General features: G+C 36.3%; 1 protein-coding gene across 1 annotated transcript in view; it reads right to left on the reverse strand.

Moving 5' to 3' along the window:
• Positions 1–20,358, reverse strand: part of RSF1 (remodeling and spacing factor 1) — a 165,359-nt gene that overhangs the window by 24,776 nt on the left and 120,225 nt on the right. The window contains exons 6-7 of the mRNA XM_060160114.1: positions 5,995–7,760; positions 4,058–4,264 (exon numbers count right to left, since the gene is read on the reverse strand). Of these exons, the coding sequence (XP_060016097.1) occupies positions 4,058–4,264; positions 5,995–7,760 (1,973 nt within the window). The remainder of the gene's footprint in view (positions 1–4,057; positions 4,265–5,994; positions 7,761–20,358) is intronic.

Below are 20,358 nucleotides of genomic sequence, written 5' to 3' on the forward strand. Positions count from 1 at the left end.
AGAGTGCGGAGTCCTAACCACTGGACCGCCAGGAAACTCCCCTCTAAGATATGATTTTTTTTAAAATTTAGAACCAAGAAAAATAATATGTTAAGCTAATAAATTAAGTGAAAAATAACAAGTCTTTTCTGAACTAGAGTTACAATCCTTTTTTGGTACGCCATGAGGAATATAACACATTCTTTATAATAAAGTTTTATAGCTGAAGTACCATAAACTTCCCTACCACACACAGGATTTTTAAAATACAAATAATTTCCACTGTAAATAGCATTTCAATTACGTATCTGTAAGAAACATTCATGGCTCCTTTTATCATGTAAATTCAAACATGAGAGGAATGGAACTACACTAAGGACAATTATGTTCAAATAAAAAAGTTACAAATAATTAATCTTAAGCTGATTATTTTTTGCTATTCGAGTTTCAGATGACCAGTTCTCTAAAACTTAAAATGGTACACACTCATGAACTTAAAAAAATCATTTATTTTAAAATAATTTTAGATTTATGGAAGAGTTGCCAAGATAGGACACTAACGTTAATATCTTACATAACCATGGTACATTTATCAAAACTTAAGAAATTAACATCAGTATAAAACTATTAACTAAACAACAGACATTATTCGGACTTCACCAGTTTTTCCACTATTGTCCATTTTTGATTCTAGGATCCAACCCAGGATATTACACTGCATTTCATCATCTCTTCTTAATTTCCTCTGATCTGTAACAGTTTCTTGGTCTTTCTTTGCTTTCCATGACTTTGACAGTTTTGCAGAGTACTACTCAGATATTATGCAGACTGCCCTCAGTTTGGGTTTGTCTGATGTCTTCTCATGATTAGACTGAAGTTATGGGTTTTTGAGAATACCATAGAGGTGAAATGCCCTGCTCACTACATCATATCTGGGGGTACATGATAGTGTAACAATTTGATAACTTACTGTTCAAATTGTACAATATGACTTATTACTGGTGATATTAACTTTGATCACTTGGTTATAGTAGTGTCTGTTGTTTTTTATCACTGTAAAGTTACTTTTCACTTTCTATACTCTATTCTCGTTAAAAGTGATAACTCCAGCCCATACTCACGGGGAAGGGAATTAAGCTCCACTTTCTGAAGAGAGGAGTATCAAAGAATTTGTAGAGATAAGTTAAAATCACCACAGTAATTAATAAATATTTTGGGGGAAGATATGTTGAAGTTATGCTATACCCTGGTTTTCCTTACAGCTTCACCCACTAGTTTTAGGACTCATCAGTGGATCTTGCTGCAATAATTATTACTGGGAATTCCCTGGTGGTCCTGTGGTTAGGACTCTGCGCTTCCACTGCTTGGGACCTGGGTTCGATCCCTGGTCTGGGAACTAAGCAAAACAAAACAAAACAATTATTACTGTGGTGTTCTAATGGTGATTTTCTGTTTTCCTCATGCCCTCAACATTTGCTATTTGGAATTCTTCTGTTAAAAAAAAAAAAAAAGTCCCTCCCCCATTACCCCATTTTTTTGTTTATTCAATTATTTATTTTTATCAGAATGAACTAATGAATATTATTTTATTCTTTGGGTTATAATCTAAAACAAATATTTAATTTATTGTTCAAATTGTTCTAGCCATTGATATACTAGGAGTTTTCAGGTTGGCCCCTGTGTCCTTAGGACTCATTTGCATGCTTTTATTTTTTTTTAAAGCACTTCCTTACTTTCTGGTAATACAGGATACTCTAGGCACATCTTATATTTTCCTTGCCCAAGCCTTAGAATCAGCCATTTTCCCCAGAAACACTGGTTCCTTTATTGGAGAATGGTATTTAGAAATCGAGATCTGGGTGCTGAGTGCTCACTGCTCCTGGGTATCCCTGATTCTAAGTTCTCACAGAGGACAGAGCTAGGAAATACATGTATGTATAGTACCCCATGTATGTACATATATCTATATTAAAATAAGTATGAGTTCATACTAATAACTCACCATCTAATCCAGCAACACAGGGTTCATTCTAGCCTTCAGCCTTATTTGTAACTCCTTTACCAGTGAGAAAGCTGGCTCCCATTATCTACACTTTATTTATTTGTATATAGTTATATATAGTTTCTGAATTGCTAACATGTACCATGGGGAGGGTTTAGAGTGGGGGATGGAATGTGCACACATTTTAAAAGTGGAAAACTCCCTTCTCCGTTTGCTACCAATAGCCAGAATTCAATTTAAGTTATATTAACATTATACTTCAGTTATGTGATTGATTGCTTACATAGGCATATGTGGACTAACCTGGGCACCTGATTCTATTTATCACATCATTTCTATGTTAAAACATAATCTAAATTTCAAATAACAAAGTTAAAAATAAACTTTTAGAATTCAGTTTATTTCTAAAATGATGATTGTCTCTATTCTTCAAGAAAGGTAAAAACCCATTAAAATAAATACTACTACGTGAGATTTCCAAGCTTCAGGCAATGATCCACTTATTTTCACTAAAACATCTGAAAAACCCGATAGAGTTCTATACTCATCTATGAATTTATTGCTTTTCTGCTGTAAGCTCAAAGAGAACAAGGACCACATCTAATTCACCATCATTTCCCTACCACTTAACACACAACAGCTGCCTAATATTTTTATTTGAGGATTATCCTTAAATATCTAGCATAAGAAATCCACCATATTTGGGATCTTCAGTTTCCAATGTCTTTCTCTTTGGCACAATAACCAGCAATGGGATTTTCAGAGCAGTTATTAAGATAACCAAATAAAAATCCTATGTGTGTTCCAAGAAGGGTACAACTTTCTCCATCTCCTGGGTGTCATTTCTGCTCACCTCATTTTACTTTTCATTTCTTCACACCCCTTTGTCATTGACGTCTATTGCTGCCCCAGTCAAAATGCATTCTCTCAGTATAAAAAAATATTAGGAAATGGTAGGGAAAGAACACAAATATTGATTTTTACTTGATTTAGGGGCAGAAAAGACCACTATCTCAATCTTCTCTTTGCCCTTCTCCACACGAAAGTCTTTACCTAACTTTTATAGTTTGATGATCATAAAAATGCTTAGAAGGGTCTTCTCAGTGTACTTTTGACAACTGTTCTTCTCGGAGCTAAAGTTATTCTCTGGGTCTAAGTTACATCTTTTACTTGAACCCTCTGCAACTACTGGAATTTGATGAACTTCACTGATTTGGTTTCCAGATATGATTTTCACATGTAGGAAGAAAACAGCTTTACCCCAGCACACAACAGATTATCAGGAACTGTGCTTGGCAACTCTACATAACTTATTTCTGCTCCCATACAACTCAACCTATGTGGAAGTTTCTTTCTTTATGTCTCTTTCTGCTTAATAGGTGGACCTTGCTTTTAAAGTCAAATCTATTCAAAAGAACAGAACGGTTGCATAGAATTGAGCATAACAAGAGTGTTTCCTCAATAGGTTCTTTAGAAAGCACTTATGAACTGCAAAACTACATATATAGGTTAGGAACTGGTTTTCCTGATTTAGGCAATCTTTGAAGAACTTACTTCCTAAATAAGGAAGTCCCATGTAAATCTGTCACTATTTTTCTGAATATATCTAGTCTATAATTATCCTCTTAAAATTTTTTTTACAACTGTCCACTTTCTAAAGTTTAAAGCCCTACTAGGTTACTACTTGACTTACATGTTTTTACAGAAAGGCAACAGGCCCTTCAGGTCTTACTTATTTAAAGCTGCCACTTCAGAAATATCATTATAAAGTAACTTAAAGGAAAAGAAGAAAACTTTAAAGGAAAAAAACAGAATAGAAATATTTGAATAAACTAATTGATCTGTGAGAAGAGATTAGCAGTGCATGCTTAAGTAGAGGAAATATCAATATAAAGCCAGGTAAGAATGAAAGCAAGATCCTAATCCTCCCTAGAGTTGGGTTATTATCTGAGAAACAGAAATAAAGGCTATTTTGCACACATAAAACTGAAATCATGATCAAACCCAGAAGTTAGGCTGCTTCACACCACAGCATGCCAATAATTTGAACACTGTCCATTTAGATCAGGTACATACTAGTTCAGGATGGTTTGGAAGGCCACATTTTTTGCATGGTTCATCATCATCTGCTAGGATGGCGTCTTCACTTTCCTTTTCTTCCTCCTCTTCCGAAGCTGCAGATGATTTTTCACTGTCAGACCCTTCACTTTCATCATTGCTGGAATATTTCCACCTGCCACGTGTTCGAGAACCAGTCCATCGAACTTTGCCTTTGGGTTTTACCTTGTATAAAATAAAACATTAGGATAATCTGATGTAATAAGAATGTTAAAAAAAACACTTCTGATTACATGTGCATTGTAGAATATTTAGTGAATACACAAAGAAGAAAAGAAAAATTATTGTGGCTTCATCCACAGATATACCTACTATTAAATTTTGGTATATATTTCCATTAATTTTTTCTACTTTTTGGAAGGGAGAATTATAATGAACATTCTGTCTTACAACTATTTTCCCTAGTTATAAAATAGTCTCCTAACATCATGTGTGTGTGTATATATATGTATAAGCCATCACAGCTATATTTATCTAATCCACTACTAGACAGACATTTAGGTAGTTTTCCATTTTTCACTTTCATAAACAGTGTATCCTTGCAAATACAAACTTTTACACACACTTCTGTGGTTAGGATAAATTCCTCGAAGAGGATTCTGGGTCAAAGATCATGCACTTTTCAAAGGCTCTATAATAGAGCGATGACTATATTGTTACATAAAAAATTTAATTCCCGTATTAGTGATGAATTTAAAAAATTTAATGGGTCAAAAATGCATACAAAAATCCTGATAAACTTAAAAAATATTATTCAGAGAATAACTTTATAATGTTGGGAACTGCTTTTTATTGGCTGGCTTCACAATATTTTAAGTCATATTTCTGTTCACTCCTACAGTGTAAGTCCCCACCAAAGACCAAAATAATTCTAACAACAGAAGGGGAAATTTTTTTTAAGTAAAAATTTAGTATTTCAGGAGACAAAGCATCACTTGCAATTAAGAACAATTTGACCACTTAAATATATCAAAAACAAAAGTAGCACTTTTAATTACAACAAACTCCCATAGGCTAGCCAAAGACTTATACTAGATTTTGCTTAAAATAAGAGGGTCATAGAAAAAAAAAATTCTGGCTCTATGACTAATGATTAAAATGGGGACACAGAGGCACTCTCAAACACTGGCAATGAGAAGGTACATTAACTGGGCCTTTTTTGGAGGGCAATATAGAGAAAGCCATCAGAACTTAAAACACATATGCCCCTTGACCCAGCAATTCCAATTCTAGGGGTCTATTCTAAAGAAATACTCACTCATGTCCAAAAGGATCTTCAATGCAGCACTGCCTGTAATAGTGAAAAATTGGAAACGACCTAAATGTCAATCAAGCAGGGAGTTGTTAAATAAACTGAGGTACACCCACACTATGGAATACTACGTGGCTGCCAATAACCAAAAAGTAGACTATATCTACTGATATGTAGAGTTCAGACACACACTGTTAAGTGAAAAGCTCATAGAAAAATAATTTGATTCGATCTATTTTTTAAAAGAATGGGAAGTATTTACGAAGATGGACATGAATATATGGAAGAAGGACTGCAAAGAGATGAAGCCCAAACTGTTAATAGTGTTTCTAAGGAATTTTCATTTTTCAATCATACAGGTTAGGTATTACTTGGATAGTTTACAATACAGAGAATATATTTCTATATTGCCTATAATAGAGAAAAAGTTTAAAAGATGACAAGATTATACAGTCTGAAATTTAATGTCTGGAGATAACTACTAAGAAAAAACATCTCAGATATAGGACGAGAGGCTTTTTTGTGGTGGTTGTTCTTTTAGTTATCTTTGAATGAGCTAATTTAGCCAAAAGCAAACAGCTACAAACACTCAGAGCCAAGTATTTCTAAGAAAAATTAAAACTCAGAGTAGAAGAAATTTTACCTTGGTCACTTTAGAATTTGTATCCTTCTCTGTTTTTTTCAAATTTTCTTTTTTCTCAGTTTTTTGCAAAGCTGCTGACTCTTCTTCCACTTCATCTTCTCCTTCCCCTCTTTTTTTATCAGCTTTCTGATCTCTGATTTCAGCTACTTTTGCTGTGGGTCTAGATATTCTTGGAGACCTCCTTAAAGTACGACCCACATTTGTTTTCTCTTCTTCCTTTTCTGTCTTCTCTTGCTTGGTTTCTGGCTCTAGAATTTTGGGAGGAGAATCTGGCTTCTTCTTCCGACTGGATATCCTAATTGTTAATTTGATACCCTCTTTCTGCCTTTCAGAGGTTATTTCTGTGTTCTCTGAGGCAGTGGTTTCTTCTTCAGGAATCAACTTATATTTAAATTTGCTTTTTTGCATAGAACCCTTTGTCTCAGAAGGATCACCTGTGCCAGAGGTCTGGGCATTGTCCAGATCATCCACTTCTACCTTTGTGGATTCAGCATCCACTTTTAAAATTTCTGGGTCTATTTTCTCCAAAGACTGACCTTCAGTGGAACTGCTATTCTGACACTCTACCACTTCTTTTTCTGAGGCTAGTTTCTCACAGTGGACAGTCACGTTAGATGATGGAGAAGTTTCAGCTGTCTCGGGAAACCCCGCGTTTACTGATTCTATAGTACTCTTTGGAACCTCCTCTGGTATCGGACTCAATCTTTGTGTGTCTTTATCAAGAAAAGTCTTTTTGGACTTCTCTAACTTTTCAAGACATTCTAGGACTGGTGGGCGCTTATCCTTCTTACTTTTGGGAGACCTCTCTTCAACTCTCATGCTACAGGATTCAGCGGTAGATAAAGCAGTTTTTAAAGAGAGATCCTTTGCTATTTCAGAAGTCTCAAGAGGAGTTTCCATTTCTGGAGGACCAGTTTCCTCTATGTGCCCTTTGTGACTCTGTGTCTCTAAGGCTGATATTGAACTATCTGCATCTTTCCCTAAAGTGACCACTTCTTTCTCAAGATCACCTATTTTCATACTCGTTATGACAGAATTTAAAGACTCTGCTCCATTTCCCTCCATGATGACACTTCTGTCCTTAGAGGGGCTACAGCTATCTTCCTTTGTATCATAAAACTTCATCTCCATCTGTTCTGTCTTAAAATTTGGAGTTACCCTTTCATCACTAACTTCTCCATTTACCAGCTGTTTCCCTTCATGACCAAAAGTAGTGATTGTAGAGATCCTTTTACAAGTCTCTTCCTCTTGTTTTATTTCATCTTTCAAAAACTCTTTTGTTGGAGTAACTGATTTACACAAAGGTCCTTTGATTGGACTGTCAAAATCATCACTCAGTTTAATTTCTCGTTTTTTTAGTGGTATCTTGGCCTGCTGGTCATTTTTAAGTTTCTCGGTTTCTTCAGTAGACTTCTCAGTGATTTCTTGAGAAGATTTAACATTGCCAGCAAAATCTAGCCTCTCAGGCTCTGGCTTCTCCATGCTACCTTTGATATCTCTAGGATCTGCTCTACATTCCTTCACTTCGACTTTTACGGGTTTGACATTTTCCTTGAAGGAATCACTTTCTTCTTTGATACTCTTTTTTTCTTCGCTTTCTGGCAAAGGTTTTTCTAGCTTCACTATGACAGGCAGTTTTACAAGTTCCTTTTCATCTTCTTTTTCTATTTTCACAGTAGTCTCTTCTAGAGCATTGGGTGTAGAACAGTTTTCTGAATCTACTCGCTGCTCAACACTTTTCATCTTTTCACTTTCCTTCCGTTGCTCTAAAAATCAGAAAACGTTCACATGAATCTAAGCATTCAACATTATAAAATATATAAGGCAAAACATAAAATATATATCCATTCAAAGTTTCTCTCTTAAAAGAGGTGGCTTCTGTCACTGGACATCTGACAATTAAAAATAAAATCACACAGTAAAGAAAATTACCAAACTCTGAAGTATAACTTTTAGATATTAAAAAAACTATTATTTAGAAAAACTCAGGTTTCTGCTTTAAACTTTTAGCTTCAATGTTCTCAATGAAATGTAAATATTTATGCATCTCAAATAATTTATTCAAGCTCCAGTGATGGCTCAAAAATATGAAACTAAGAATATATCATAAAACATTTCCAAAAGACCATATTTGTTTTAAAACCTGACAACTGTTCTTTGCAAGTCACTGAGCACTTCATTTAACTGAGGTAACATGAGCAAGGCAGTGGGAAAATGTTTTATGTTTTATCAGGTTATAAAAGTAACAATTCTGTACAGAAAATGAAAAACAGAGAAACAAAAACATGCCCATAATCCAAATACCCAGAGGCAATCACTATTAATATTTTATTTTAGGTTACTTCCTTCTAGTCTTATATATTTTTGAGAACACTGGGATCATGCTGCCCCATTTTTCTCACTGAAACATTAGCATTTTCTTATGATATTAAATGCCTTTACAGAAATTGGACTTAATTATGTAACATCCCTCAATATGGTTATATTACAGTTTACTTTATCAAATGCCATTACTGAACATTTCAGAAGTTAGTATTTTATAAGGAAACTGTGTTTATCTGTCAACTCCTCTTTTTACCTTATCGGCTATATATTTCCAACTTTCATGGAGTATCTAATAGTGCAAATTTAAATATAACAAAAGTATGGGGCTTCCCTGGTGACACAGTGGCTAAGAATCTGCCTGCCCATTCAGGGGACACAGGTTCGAGCCCTGGTCCGGGAAGATCCTACATGCCGTGGAGCAACTAAGCCCGTGCACCACAACTACTGAGCCTGCGCTCTAGAGCCCGCGTGCCACAACTACTGAAGCCAGCGCACCTAGAGCCCAAGCTCCACGACAAGAGAAGCCACTGCAATGAGAAGCCCACACACTGCAATGAAGAGTAGCTCCCGCGCACCGCAACTAAAAGAAAGCCCGCACTCAGCAACAAGGACCCAACACAGCCAATAATAAAATAAATAAATTTATTAAAAATAAATAAATAAATATAACAAGAGTCATATTTAGTAAATATCATAAATCTTTGAATGGAATTACTGAGAATGCATATACGCTTTAAACTTGTGCTCAGGGAATCTGAGCAGTGTTTTCAGAATTCTTTAACTACTAATTTTACCTAAATTTTCCTCACCCTATCCTTGCAACTGAAAAACCTCACTTCTTAATGAAGTTTTACCAAGATAGGAATTAAAAACTTTTTTATGAACAGATTCTTGCCAAGTTGATACACCAGTTTCAACGTTTTCGTGGGAATAAAATGTAATAGACAGAAGTGAGATGAAGTAGGACATATTCTTTAAACTGAGAATTCAACATTTCTTTTAAAAAGTTAAGTACTTTTATTACAAACCATCATTTCTTTTATGTTCAATCATACTGCAAATAAAAAATTCAAGAACCATTGATAACTACTGAGAACCTGAGATTAGAGTATTGTGCCTCCCTCTTTAACTGTCATATACTTATTTAACATATGCATGTCACTAAGAAAATTAAAGACATGGCAGAAATTATCTAGTTTCAATGTCTTCCCTTTCCCATTGATTAAGTAGGTTTAGTAAATTCCTATTCATTGAAATTGGTTAATGTATCAGGAAGTCTAATTAAATAAATATCTTGGTTAACAATTAAAATACAGATTACCATCTTTATAAATAACTTTAGCCTAATACAAAGAGTATACTAAACACAATTTCATATTTTTTCTATATATTTTGGTTCAAAAAGCAACTCAGGGGCTTCCCTGGTGGTGCAGTGGTTGAGAGTCCGCCTGCCGATGCAGGGGACACGGGTTCGTGCCCCGGTCCGGGAAGATCCCACATGCCGCGGAGCAGCTAGGCCCGGGAGCCATGGCCGCTAAGCCTGCACATCCGGAGTCTGTGCTCCGCAACGGGAGAGGCCCGCGTACCGCCAAAAAAAAAAGCAACCCAGGATTCTCACTGTGACTCCCACCCAAGCTAAAATGACACTTTGCTTTTGGGGTGGTGAATGAATAAGTCCTTTAAACTGATTTTGATTTGAGTAACAACGTGACAAAATAAAATGAAGAGTAACATTAGTTTCAAGACTCCTAGGTTCAGTAATCCTAATTCAGCTAGTGGTGTATCTTTAGATATGTCACAAACTCTCTGATCCTCATTTCTTCATGTATAAATAAAGCAGCTGGACTAAGTGACCTCAACAATTATTCTTCACTGGCTTATATTTCTCTTAACCCCAAAATATTCAATATGTTTTTTTGACTTAGCTCTTATAAGAGAAAAACATAACAACAATTATATCTCTAGCTCCTGTAGATCACATGGATGTATCCCTAAAACCGAAGACACAAAAACCATGACATGAAATGAAATTTTAAGCACAATCATAATTGGTAAAAAGGTCATTCAGTTATACAAGCATTTCTAACAAGTTCTGTCAAAAGGAAACTAACTGTAAAGGAAGATGCAAATAAGTTTAAGAGACATGAAATTTGAAGTAACAAGACTCAAGGAAAAATTCACCTCTAAAATCACAATGCAACAGCAACATTGCTTGACAAACTTAAGGTGATTCAAGACAAGTGTTACTTACTGTGGGTTTTTAAAGCACATTTACTCAACAATTATCTATTAATCACCTATTATGGGCTTTCCCACCCATCCCAATCACTATGTAATGAAACACTGAATGTCTATGTAAGTTAACACTGAAGGACATTGCTAGTTACCTATCCAGTATCAATCTCCTCTTCTTTCTTACTACTACAACTCTAATTTTGTTCAAGAAAATACTTGCCTCTTCAGATACCTTATAGCTAAGGGTCATGTGAACCAATTCTGGCCAATGAGATGCATGAGGAAATCTGGGTGAGACTTACAAAGTTCAGTTGACCTATGCCTTCTGCCCCTTCCCCTGCTTTTTTTTTTTTTTTTTTTGGTGGTACACGGGCCTCTCACTGTTGTGGCCTCTCCCATTGCGGAGCACAGGCTCCGGACGTGCAGGCTCAGCGGCCATGGCTCACGGGCCTAGCCGCTCCACGGCATGTGGGATCTTCCCGGACCGGGGCACGAACCTGTGTCCCCTGCATCGGCAGGTGGACTCTCAACCACTGCGCCACCAGGGAAGCCCTCCCCTGCTTTTTGTCCAGAGCCTGCACACAATACCTAGAGAGGGAACAATCAAAGCCACATGCTAAGGATGGCAGATTAGGAAGGGTACTTGACGGCTTCATGGAGCTGCTGAACCAGACCTGAACTGCTTACCACATGACTTTTTATTACAAGAAAAAAATTTAACTCACACTTGTCAGAATGGCCATCATCAAAAAGAACACAAACAAATGCTGGTGAGGATGTGAAGAAAAGGGAACCCTCATACACTGCTGGTGGGAAAGTAAACTGGTGCAACCACTGTGGAAAACAGGATGGAGGTTTCTCAAAAAAATTAAAGTAGAAATACCATATGACTCAGCAGTTCCACTCCTGGGTATATATATCTAAAAGAAACAACAACACTAATCTGAAAAGGTACATGCACCCAATGTTCACAGCAGCATTATTTACAATTGCCAAGGTATGGAAGTAACATACGTGTCCATGAACAGATGAATGGATAAAGAAGATGTGGTATATATATGCAATGGAATACTACTCAGCCATAAAAAAGAATGAAAGTTTGCCATTTGCAGCAACACAGATGGACTTGGAGGGCATTATGCTAAGTGAAATAAGTCAGACAGAGAAAGACAAATACTGTATGATATCACATATATGTGGAATCTAAAAAATATAACATATAGCATTACTGATATATATCAATAAATTAAAAAATCTTTTATTTTATGTTGGAATATAGTTGATTTACAATGTTGTGTTAGATTCAGTGTACAGCAAAGTGATTCAGTAATACATACATATATATCTATTCTTTTCCAGATTTTTTTTCCCATTTAGGTTATTTTAGAATATTGAGATCTGTGTGCTATACAGTAGATCTCTATTGATTATCTATTTTATATATAGTAGTGTGTATATGTTAATCCCAAACTCCTAATTTATTCCCCTCCCCCACCTTTCCCCTCTGGTAACCAGAAGTTTGTTTGTGAGTCTGTTTCTGTTTTTTAAATAAGTTCATTTGTATCACTTTTTTTTTTTTTTTTTTTTTTTGCGTTACGTGGGCCTCTCACTGTTGTGGCCTCTCCCATTGTGGAGCACAGGCTCCGGACGTGCAGGTTCAGTGGCCATGGCTCATGGGCCCAGCTGCTCCGTAGCATGTGGAATCTTCCCGGACCGGGGCACGAACCCGTGTCCCCTGCATCGGCAGGCGGACTCTCAACCACTGCGCCACCAGGGAAGCCCTCACTTTTTTTTAGATTCCACATATCAGTGATATCATATGATATTTGATCTTTCACTGTCCAACTTACTTCACTTAGTATGATAATCTTTAGGTCCATCCATATTGCTGCAAATGGCATTATTTCATTCTTTTTGTGGCTGAGTAATATTCCATTATATATATATATATATATATATATATACACCACATCTTCTTTATCCATTCATCTGTTGATGGACATTTAGGTTGCTTCCATGTCCTGGCTATTGTAAATAATGCTGCTATGAACATTGGGGGGCATGTATCTTTTTGAATTACGGTTTTCTCCTAATTTATGCCCAGGAGTGGGACTGCTAGATCATATGGTAGCCCTATTTTTACTTTTTTAAAGGAAACTCCATACTGTTCTCCCTAGTGGCTGTACCAATTCACATTCCCATCAACAGTGCAGAAGGGTTCCCTTTTCTCCACACTCTCTCCAGTATTTACTGTTTGTAGACTTTTTGATGATGGCCATTCTGTGTGCGGTGATACCTCATTGTAGTTTTGATTTGTGTTTCTCTAATACTTAGCGGTGTTAAGCATCTTTTCATGTGCTTTTTGGCCATCTGTATGTCTTCTTTAGAGAAATGTCCCTTTAGATCTTCTGCCCATTTTCTGATTGGGTTGTTTGTTGTTTGTTTTTTTTTGATATTGAGCTGCATGAGCTACTTGTATATTTGGAGATTAATCCCTTGTTGGCTGCATCATTTGCAAATATTTTTTCCCATTCTGTGGGTTGTCTTTCCGTATCGTTTATGGTTTCCTTTGCTGTGCAAAATCTTTTAAGTTTAATTAGGTCCCATTTGTCTATTTTTCTTTTCGTTTTGGCCACACCCACGGCATGTGGGACCTTAATTCCCCGACCAGGGATCGAATCCATGCCCCCTGCAGTGGAAGCAGAGTCTTAAGCACTGGACTGCCAGGGAAGTCCCTGTTTTTATTTTTGTTACTCTAGGAGGTGGATCCAAAAATATACTGCTGGATTTATGTCAAAGAGTGCTCTGCCTATGTTTTCCTCCAACAGTTATATAGTTTCCGGTCTTACATTTAGGTCTTCAATCCATTTTGAGTTTATTTTTGTGTACGGTGTTAAGAGAATGTTCTAACTTCATTCTTTTACATGTAGCTGTCCAGCTTTCCTAGCACCACTTGTTGAAGAGACTGTCTTTCTCCATGGTATATTCTTGCCTTCTTTGTGGTAGATTAATTGGCCATAGGTGCGTGGGCTTATTTCTGGGCTTTCTATCCTGTTCCATTGATCCGTATTTCTGTTTTTGTGCCAGTACTATACTGTTTTGCTGACTGCAGCTTTATAGTATAGTCTGAAGTCAGGGAGCCTGATTCCTCCAGCTCCATTTTTCTTTCTCAAGGTTGCTTTGGCTATTCGGGTCTTTTGTGTTTCCATACAAATTTAAAAACTTTTTTGTTCTAGTTCTGTTAAAAATGCCATTGGTAATTTGATAGAGATTACACTGAATCTGTAGATTGCCTTGGGTAGTACAGTCATTTTGAGAATATTGAGTCTTTCAATCCAGGAATGTGGCATATCTTTCCATCTGTTTTGCATCATCTTCGATTTCTTTCATCAGTGTCTTACCATTTTCAGAGTACAGGTCTTTTGCCTCCTTAGGTAGGTTTATTCCTGTGTATTTTATTCTTTTTGATGTGATGGTAAACGGGATTGTTTCCTTAAATTCTCTTTCTGATCTTTCATTGTTAGTGTACAGAAATGCAACTGTTTTATGTGTATTCATTAATGAGCTCTAGTAGTTTTCTGGGCTCAAAATATTGAAATCATCATTTGATATTACCAACATACATTTAATGGACAAATAATAGGAGCTGCCTTCACTAAAATATTAGTAATATCATTTTATTGCATGTTAAAGGGATACAAACTGGTGCCAATCCTTTTGTAACTTATTTAAAAATTGATGATATCAACATGGTTGATATCTGCCAAAAAGGTATCAAGAAGTTGTTTATAATTAAGTATAACAAAATAAAGCCACAGGGCACTTCCCTGGTACTCCAGTGGTTAAGACTCCACATTCCCAATGCAGGGGGCCTGGGTTCAATCCCTGGTCAGGGAATTAGATCCCACATGCCACAACTAAAGATCCCACATGCCACAACAAAGATCCCACATGCCTCAACTAAAAGATTCTGCATGCCGCAACTAAAAAAAAAAGATACCACATGCTGCAATGAAGACCCCACGTGCCACAACTAAGACCCAGCGCAGCCAAATAAATAAATAAATAAAAATTTAAAAAGTAAAGCCACCCACAGAAAACAAATGAACCACTTAATAAATTATTAGAAGGCAAACAGGAAATAGAACCCTGTCAGCACCCGAAAAGCCACACACAAGCCTTTTCCCAATAGTAATTCCCTCTTTAACAAGTATAACTATTACCTTGACTTTTATATTAATCACTTCCTTATTTTTTTTTTATTTTTTTGTTTTTGTTTTGTTTTGTTTTGTTTTTGCGGTACGCGGACCTCTCACTGCTGTGGCCTCTCCCGTTGCGGAGCACAAGCTCTGGATGCACAGGCTCAGCGGCCACGGCTCAAGGGCCCAGCCACTCCGCGGCATGTGGGATCTTCCCGGACTGGGGCATGAACCCGTGTCCCCTGCATCGGCAGGCAGACTCTCAACCACTGCACCACCAAGGAAGCCCAATCACTTCCTTATTTTGCTTTATAGTTTAGTTTTACCTTTTACTTTCTTTTTTAGGTCTCTTTAACCTACTATTGTTCCTCCATCCGTTATTTTTTTTGCAATTTATTTGAGTCACCAAATCAAGTAATTTGATGGTGACTCAATTCTATAATTTCTGGATTTTGCTGACTGCATTCCCATATTCCTCTGTCCTTTTTTCCCCTGTAAGTCATCACTTTAATCTATAGTCTGCATCAGATTCAGGTTCAATTTCTGTGGCAAAACTACTTCAGTGGTGGTATGTTCTTTATCAAGAGGCATTAATGTGTGATCATCTCTCTTTGTGATGTTAAGAGATGTTAATGCTGAGTATCTAAAACCTTTTCTTATTAGGGAATACAAAAATGGTATTCCCATTCTGTAAATCTTCCATCTGTGATTATAAACCCTATAAAAATAAACTTTACTAATTTATTATTTTGTTATACAGTGGTACAGTTAATACTGAAAAGTCAGGATTAAAGTTCAATTCTTTTTGTTTATTTAACAATTTTCAAAATAATAATTTGGTCTCTACTGGCATCCTCCAAAGGTAACCAGTTTTTCTATTAGTATTATGATGAAGTCATGGATTTAAGACATATTCAATGTGTTTTAATCCACTACAGTTATTATCCTTGTGATGCTTAAATTGTCCCATCTTAGACAATGGAAACCTTTTTAAGTTGGCTCTTGAGTCTTTCTGAAATGACTTTGATACAGTCCACACTACTTGGAATGACAGGATGTTTCTTGGCTCATTATGCCCCAGAACTGGAATCAGCCACTTTTCCAAGACGCCTTGGTTTACTTTAATGGGAAACTGTATTTCAAGACCACGATCTGGGTGCTAAAGGATGCTCACTGCTAGTGGGTTGGCCATTGTTTTTAAGTCTTTTCAGTGGACAGAGCTAGAAAATAATAAAATTAACCCATGAGTTCATAATGATAGTTGTTTTCCTTAACTTTTCTGTCTTACATCTTATTTCTTTTTCCCACACTGAGAATCTTGGTTTTCAAGGACACCACAGATGATATAATTAGAATATCAGTTACTTTTTCCTCATATTATGCACGTTTTCAGAATAACAATGACACCACCATCACCAAAGTTATTTAATGAAAGGTTCACAAGTTTTTGCATGTACTCTTCCCATTCTTTCTCCATTTGTTTTGTCTTACTATAGCTCTACTGTGAAAACACACAGCCATTAAAGACTACATGTTCTCTATATCTGTCATTTAGATTTAGTTACATGTAACTACCAAGTTAATGCTCACCCAACATTCTTTTTTAAATCTTTATTTTGAAATAATTTTAGACATATAGATGTGTTACAAAAATAGTTCAAGTATATCATCACCCTGTTTCCTCTAAGTTAACAACTTACAAACTCACAGCACAATTATCAAAACCAGGAAATTAACATTAGTAAAATACTATTAAACATAAACAGATTTTATTTAAATTTTGCCTTTTCCCCCAAACCCCCACCAGATCCTTTCTGTTTGAGGATCCATGTCTCATTTTGTTCTTGTGTTTCCTTAGTCTCCTCCAATCTGTGACCATTCCTCATTCTTTCCTTGTCTTTTCTGACCTTGACAGTAATTTTGGAGAATACCTCTCAATTTGGTCTTGTTTGATGTTTTCTCAAGATTAGATTAAGATATACATTTTTGATGAAAATTTCACAAAAGAAATGTTGTGCATTATATCAGAGGCTACATGATGATGTACATACCTTGATCATTCAGTTACGGTGGTGTTGGCTGCGCATTCCACTGGAAAGGTAACCATTTCCCCCTTTGTAACAGGTAAATGTCTTGGAGAGATACTTTGAGATTGTGCTAATATCCTGTTTCTCCACAAATTTGCACCCACTAATTTTAGTGTCTGTCAGAGATCTTGCCTGCAACAATTACTACTGCAGTATTTCCCTAATGGTAAATTTGTATTATTCTCATTCCTTCTACACTGCAGGGAAATGTAGTCCCTGCAGTGCAAAAGGAATTAATTGACATTCACCTGCAGGGAAGACCTGTCCCTTCACCTCCATTTATTTATTTATTCAATTAGGTACTTATATAAGTAGGAACTTATAGATATTTCTTTTATTCTAAGATTTAAAATCTATCATCATATAAATTTGTTGCTAAAACAGTTCTGCTCTCACCACTGAGAGCTCCTTCCAGTTGGCACTGTGTACTACTGAGATGCCTAAATTATTTTTTGAATATGTCCTTAATTTCTGTCATTTTAAGATATTCTAGGCTTATCCTGTATTTTCCCTGCCCATCTCCTGAATCCATCTTGTCTTTAAGGGGCACTAGTTCCTTTTAATGGAAAACAATATTTTGAAATAAAAATCTAGAAGCTAACGGTGCTTATTGCTACTGGGGTATCATTGTTCTTAGATTCCTCTCATGAACAGAGGTAAGAAATACATGTATGTATATTAAACCGTACACATGAATACATTTATATTTATTTCTATATCACCCACCGTTGAGGTTTTGTTAGTCTTTTTGGCTATCTGAAGCTCATTCACTAGAAGATCCCTATAAAAAGACTCATGGGAAATTAGGTCTTCGATAGCACTTTACCTGCAGCCTCTATGTAAAAGTCAGTTTGGCTAGACATAAAATCTCTGGTTCACATTTTTCCCCCTTAAATATGTTATGGCATTTTCTTCTGGCATAAGTCATTGCTTTCAAATATAGTGATGGCAGTCTTATATTCTTTCCCCTATAAGTTACCTGGTCTTTTTGTCAGGATTGCCAAAGTACTTTCTTCAAAGCCCAATAATTTTACTAGAATATGTCTTGATGTTGGTTGTTCTGGGTTGATTTTCCAAGGTACACAGTGTCTTTTAAATATGTAGTCTCATATCCTTTTTTTATTTCAAGAAGTTTTGTTAAGCATAGTCTTTAGCATTTTTGCCTGTTCCCTTGCTTTGGTTTTCTTTTTTATGGGCCTCTGTTGGATTTTCATTGCGTATCTTCAAATCCTTATCTCTTTCTCTCAAATCTTTATCTCTTTATTCATTTGTTTTTGTTTTTAACTTTTTTAAAAAACACACACCTTTCCATCTGCTATTTATTAAGGGCACTAATTCTTGTGTTTGTTGACTGAGATGTTATTCATAGATTTTTGAAAAATCATAACTCTACCACCTATTAAGTTTTCATATGTTTAGTAAGAATGTGTTTTGGGTAAGCTTTCATTCTCTGCAGTGATGTTATTCTACTTCTTATTCTATTTTGTTATTATAATTCTGTGGGATTTGACCTGGATCTTTTTTAATTTTTTAGTTGCTCATTTTTATGGCAAGTAGACAGTTTTTCTAATTTCACAGCTATAGAGCTCTGCATTTTTTATATTAAAAATTAAAGTGACTTATTTTATGAGGTCACCTACCTCTAGCCTTCTCTCATACTTTTATTTGCACCTTCTTTTTTGCTTGTCTCCATTGTCCTTATTGTACTTAATTTAGATCCTATTCCCAGCAGATTGCACAAAGCTCTGTGTGGAGTTTAGTCCTGGAAGGGAGCTTTGGTTGGAGAAGTTTGAGAAGTCATAAGGCCTAGAGTACCCGAGTCCCTTTAAGATCTTAATTTCACATACTGTTTATAGTTTTTTATTTTTGCCATCAATATGTTCCTTTTATAGGGGAATCTGTAGAGAGTCAAAAACCATGCCACTGACATTTTCCAAAAATTATGAATGATAACTTAAATTATCACCTTCTGATTCTAGGCACAACAAACTCAATCAGAAAAGAAAACTTCAACAGTTTCTCTAATCATGAAACGTTTCTTTTTCTTTTCTTCTTCTTCCCTTCTCTCCCTTCCTTCCTTCATAGAGTAGAATGAAGAGCTAGTATAATACTAAAAACTAAATAATGATGGTATTCAATTACAAAAATTGTATGAATATCCTGAACATAGAAGCCCTGTACACAAAACTATTCTTTAAAATTCTATCAGGCGGGGCTTCGCTGGTGGCGCAGTGGTTGAGAATCTGCCTGCTAATGCAGGGAACACGGGTTTGAGCCCGGGTCTGGGAGGATCCCACATGCCGCGGAGCAACTGGGCCCGTGAGCCACAACTACTGAGCCTGAGCTCTAGAGCCTGTGCTCCGCAACAAGAGAGGCCGCGACAGTGAGAGGCCTGCGCACCGTGATGAAGGGTGGCCCCTGCTTGCCACAACTAGAGAAAGCCCTCGCACAGAAACAAAGACCCAACACAGCAAAAATAAATAAATTAATTAATAAACTCCTACCCCCAACATCTTGAAAAAAAAAAAGTGTTGTGAATATCATAAACAAATTTATTAAAAAAATAAAATTCTATCAGGCATTTTCAAATTGATAGAATTTTAAAGAATGGTTTTGTATATATAGGGCATCTACATGCAGGATATTCACATGATTTTTGTAACTGAAGGTCATCATTAAGTTTTCAGTACTGTACTAGTAAACTTTGGTTTACTAGTTTGGTTTACAGTAATTTATCCTGTAGCTATTCTCTCCACTCTGTCAATATTACTTCAGGAAGGCAAAGTAAACAACATTAATTATTCTCCTTAAGATTGAATTCAGGGCTTCCCTGGTGGCGCAGTGGTTAAGGATCTGCCTGCCAATGCAGGGGACACAGGTTCGAGCCCTGGTCCGGGAAGATCCCACATGCTGCGGAGCAACTGAGGCCACGCGCCTAGAGCCCGTGCTCCGCAACAAGACAAGCCACCACAATGAGAAGCCCGTGCACTGCAACAAAGAGTAGCCCCAGCTTGCCACAACTAAAGCAAGCTCACGCACAACAAGGAAGACCCAATACAGCCAAAAGTAAATAAATAAATTTAAAAAAAAAAAAGACTGAATTCAGAAAACCTATTTTGGCATGCAGGCCATAACATCCATTTCTAGATACCAAATGTAGTATAGGAAAGTGCACCAGATTATCCCTTAACTGCTACATTTCCTATTGAACCAATTTCACAAAAAATGAATAAAGCAACTCATAAATTGCAATATCAAAAATGTTTCCATTATATCACCAACCCAATAAATTGGAGTCTTTGGGAAATATTAATTGATAAGGTAAAGATCCTTCCCTGAATGATATTAAAAGTTTTAATCCCTCCCCCCACCAAAGCTTCTTAGCATCACACCATGACTAGGCCATCTATGTTCCATGGGCTAAGAAAAGCTTTTTTCCTTCTCCTGAGAACTTGACTGTTGGTTAAGTTCTGCTCCTCTTATAAACCAAAAACTGGATGTCAACTCAATCACTAGGC

Source organism: Lagenorhynchus albirostris, chromosome 9, assembly GCF_949774975.1.
Source record: "Lagenorhynchus albirostris chromosome 9, mLagAlb1.1, whole genome shotgun sequence".
Classification (NCBI taxonomy): Eukaryota; Metazoa; Chordata; class Mammalia; order Artiodactyla; family Delphinidae; genus Lagenorhynchus; species Lagenorhynchus albirostris.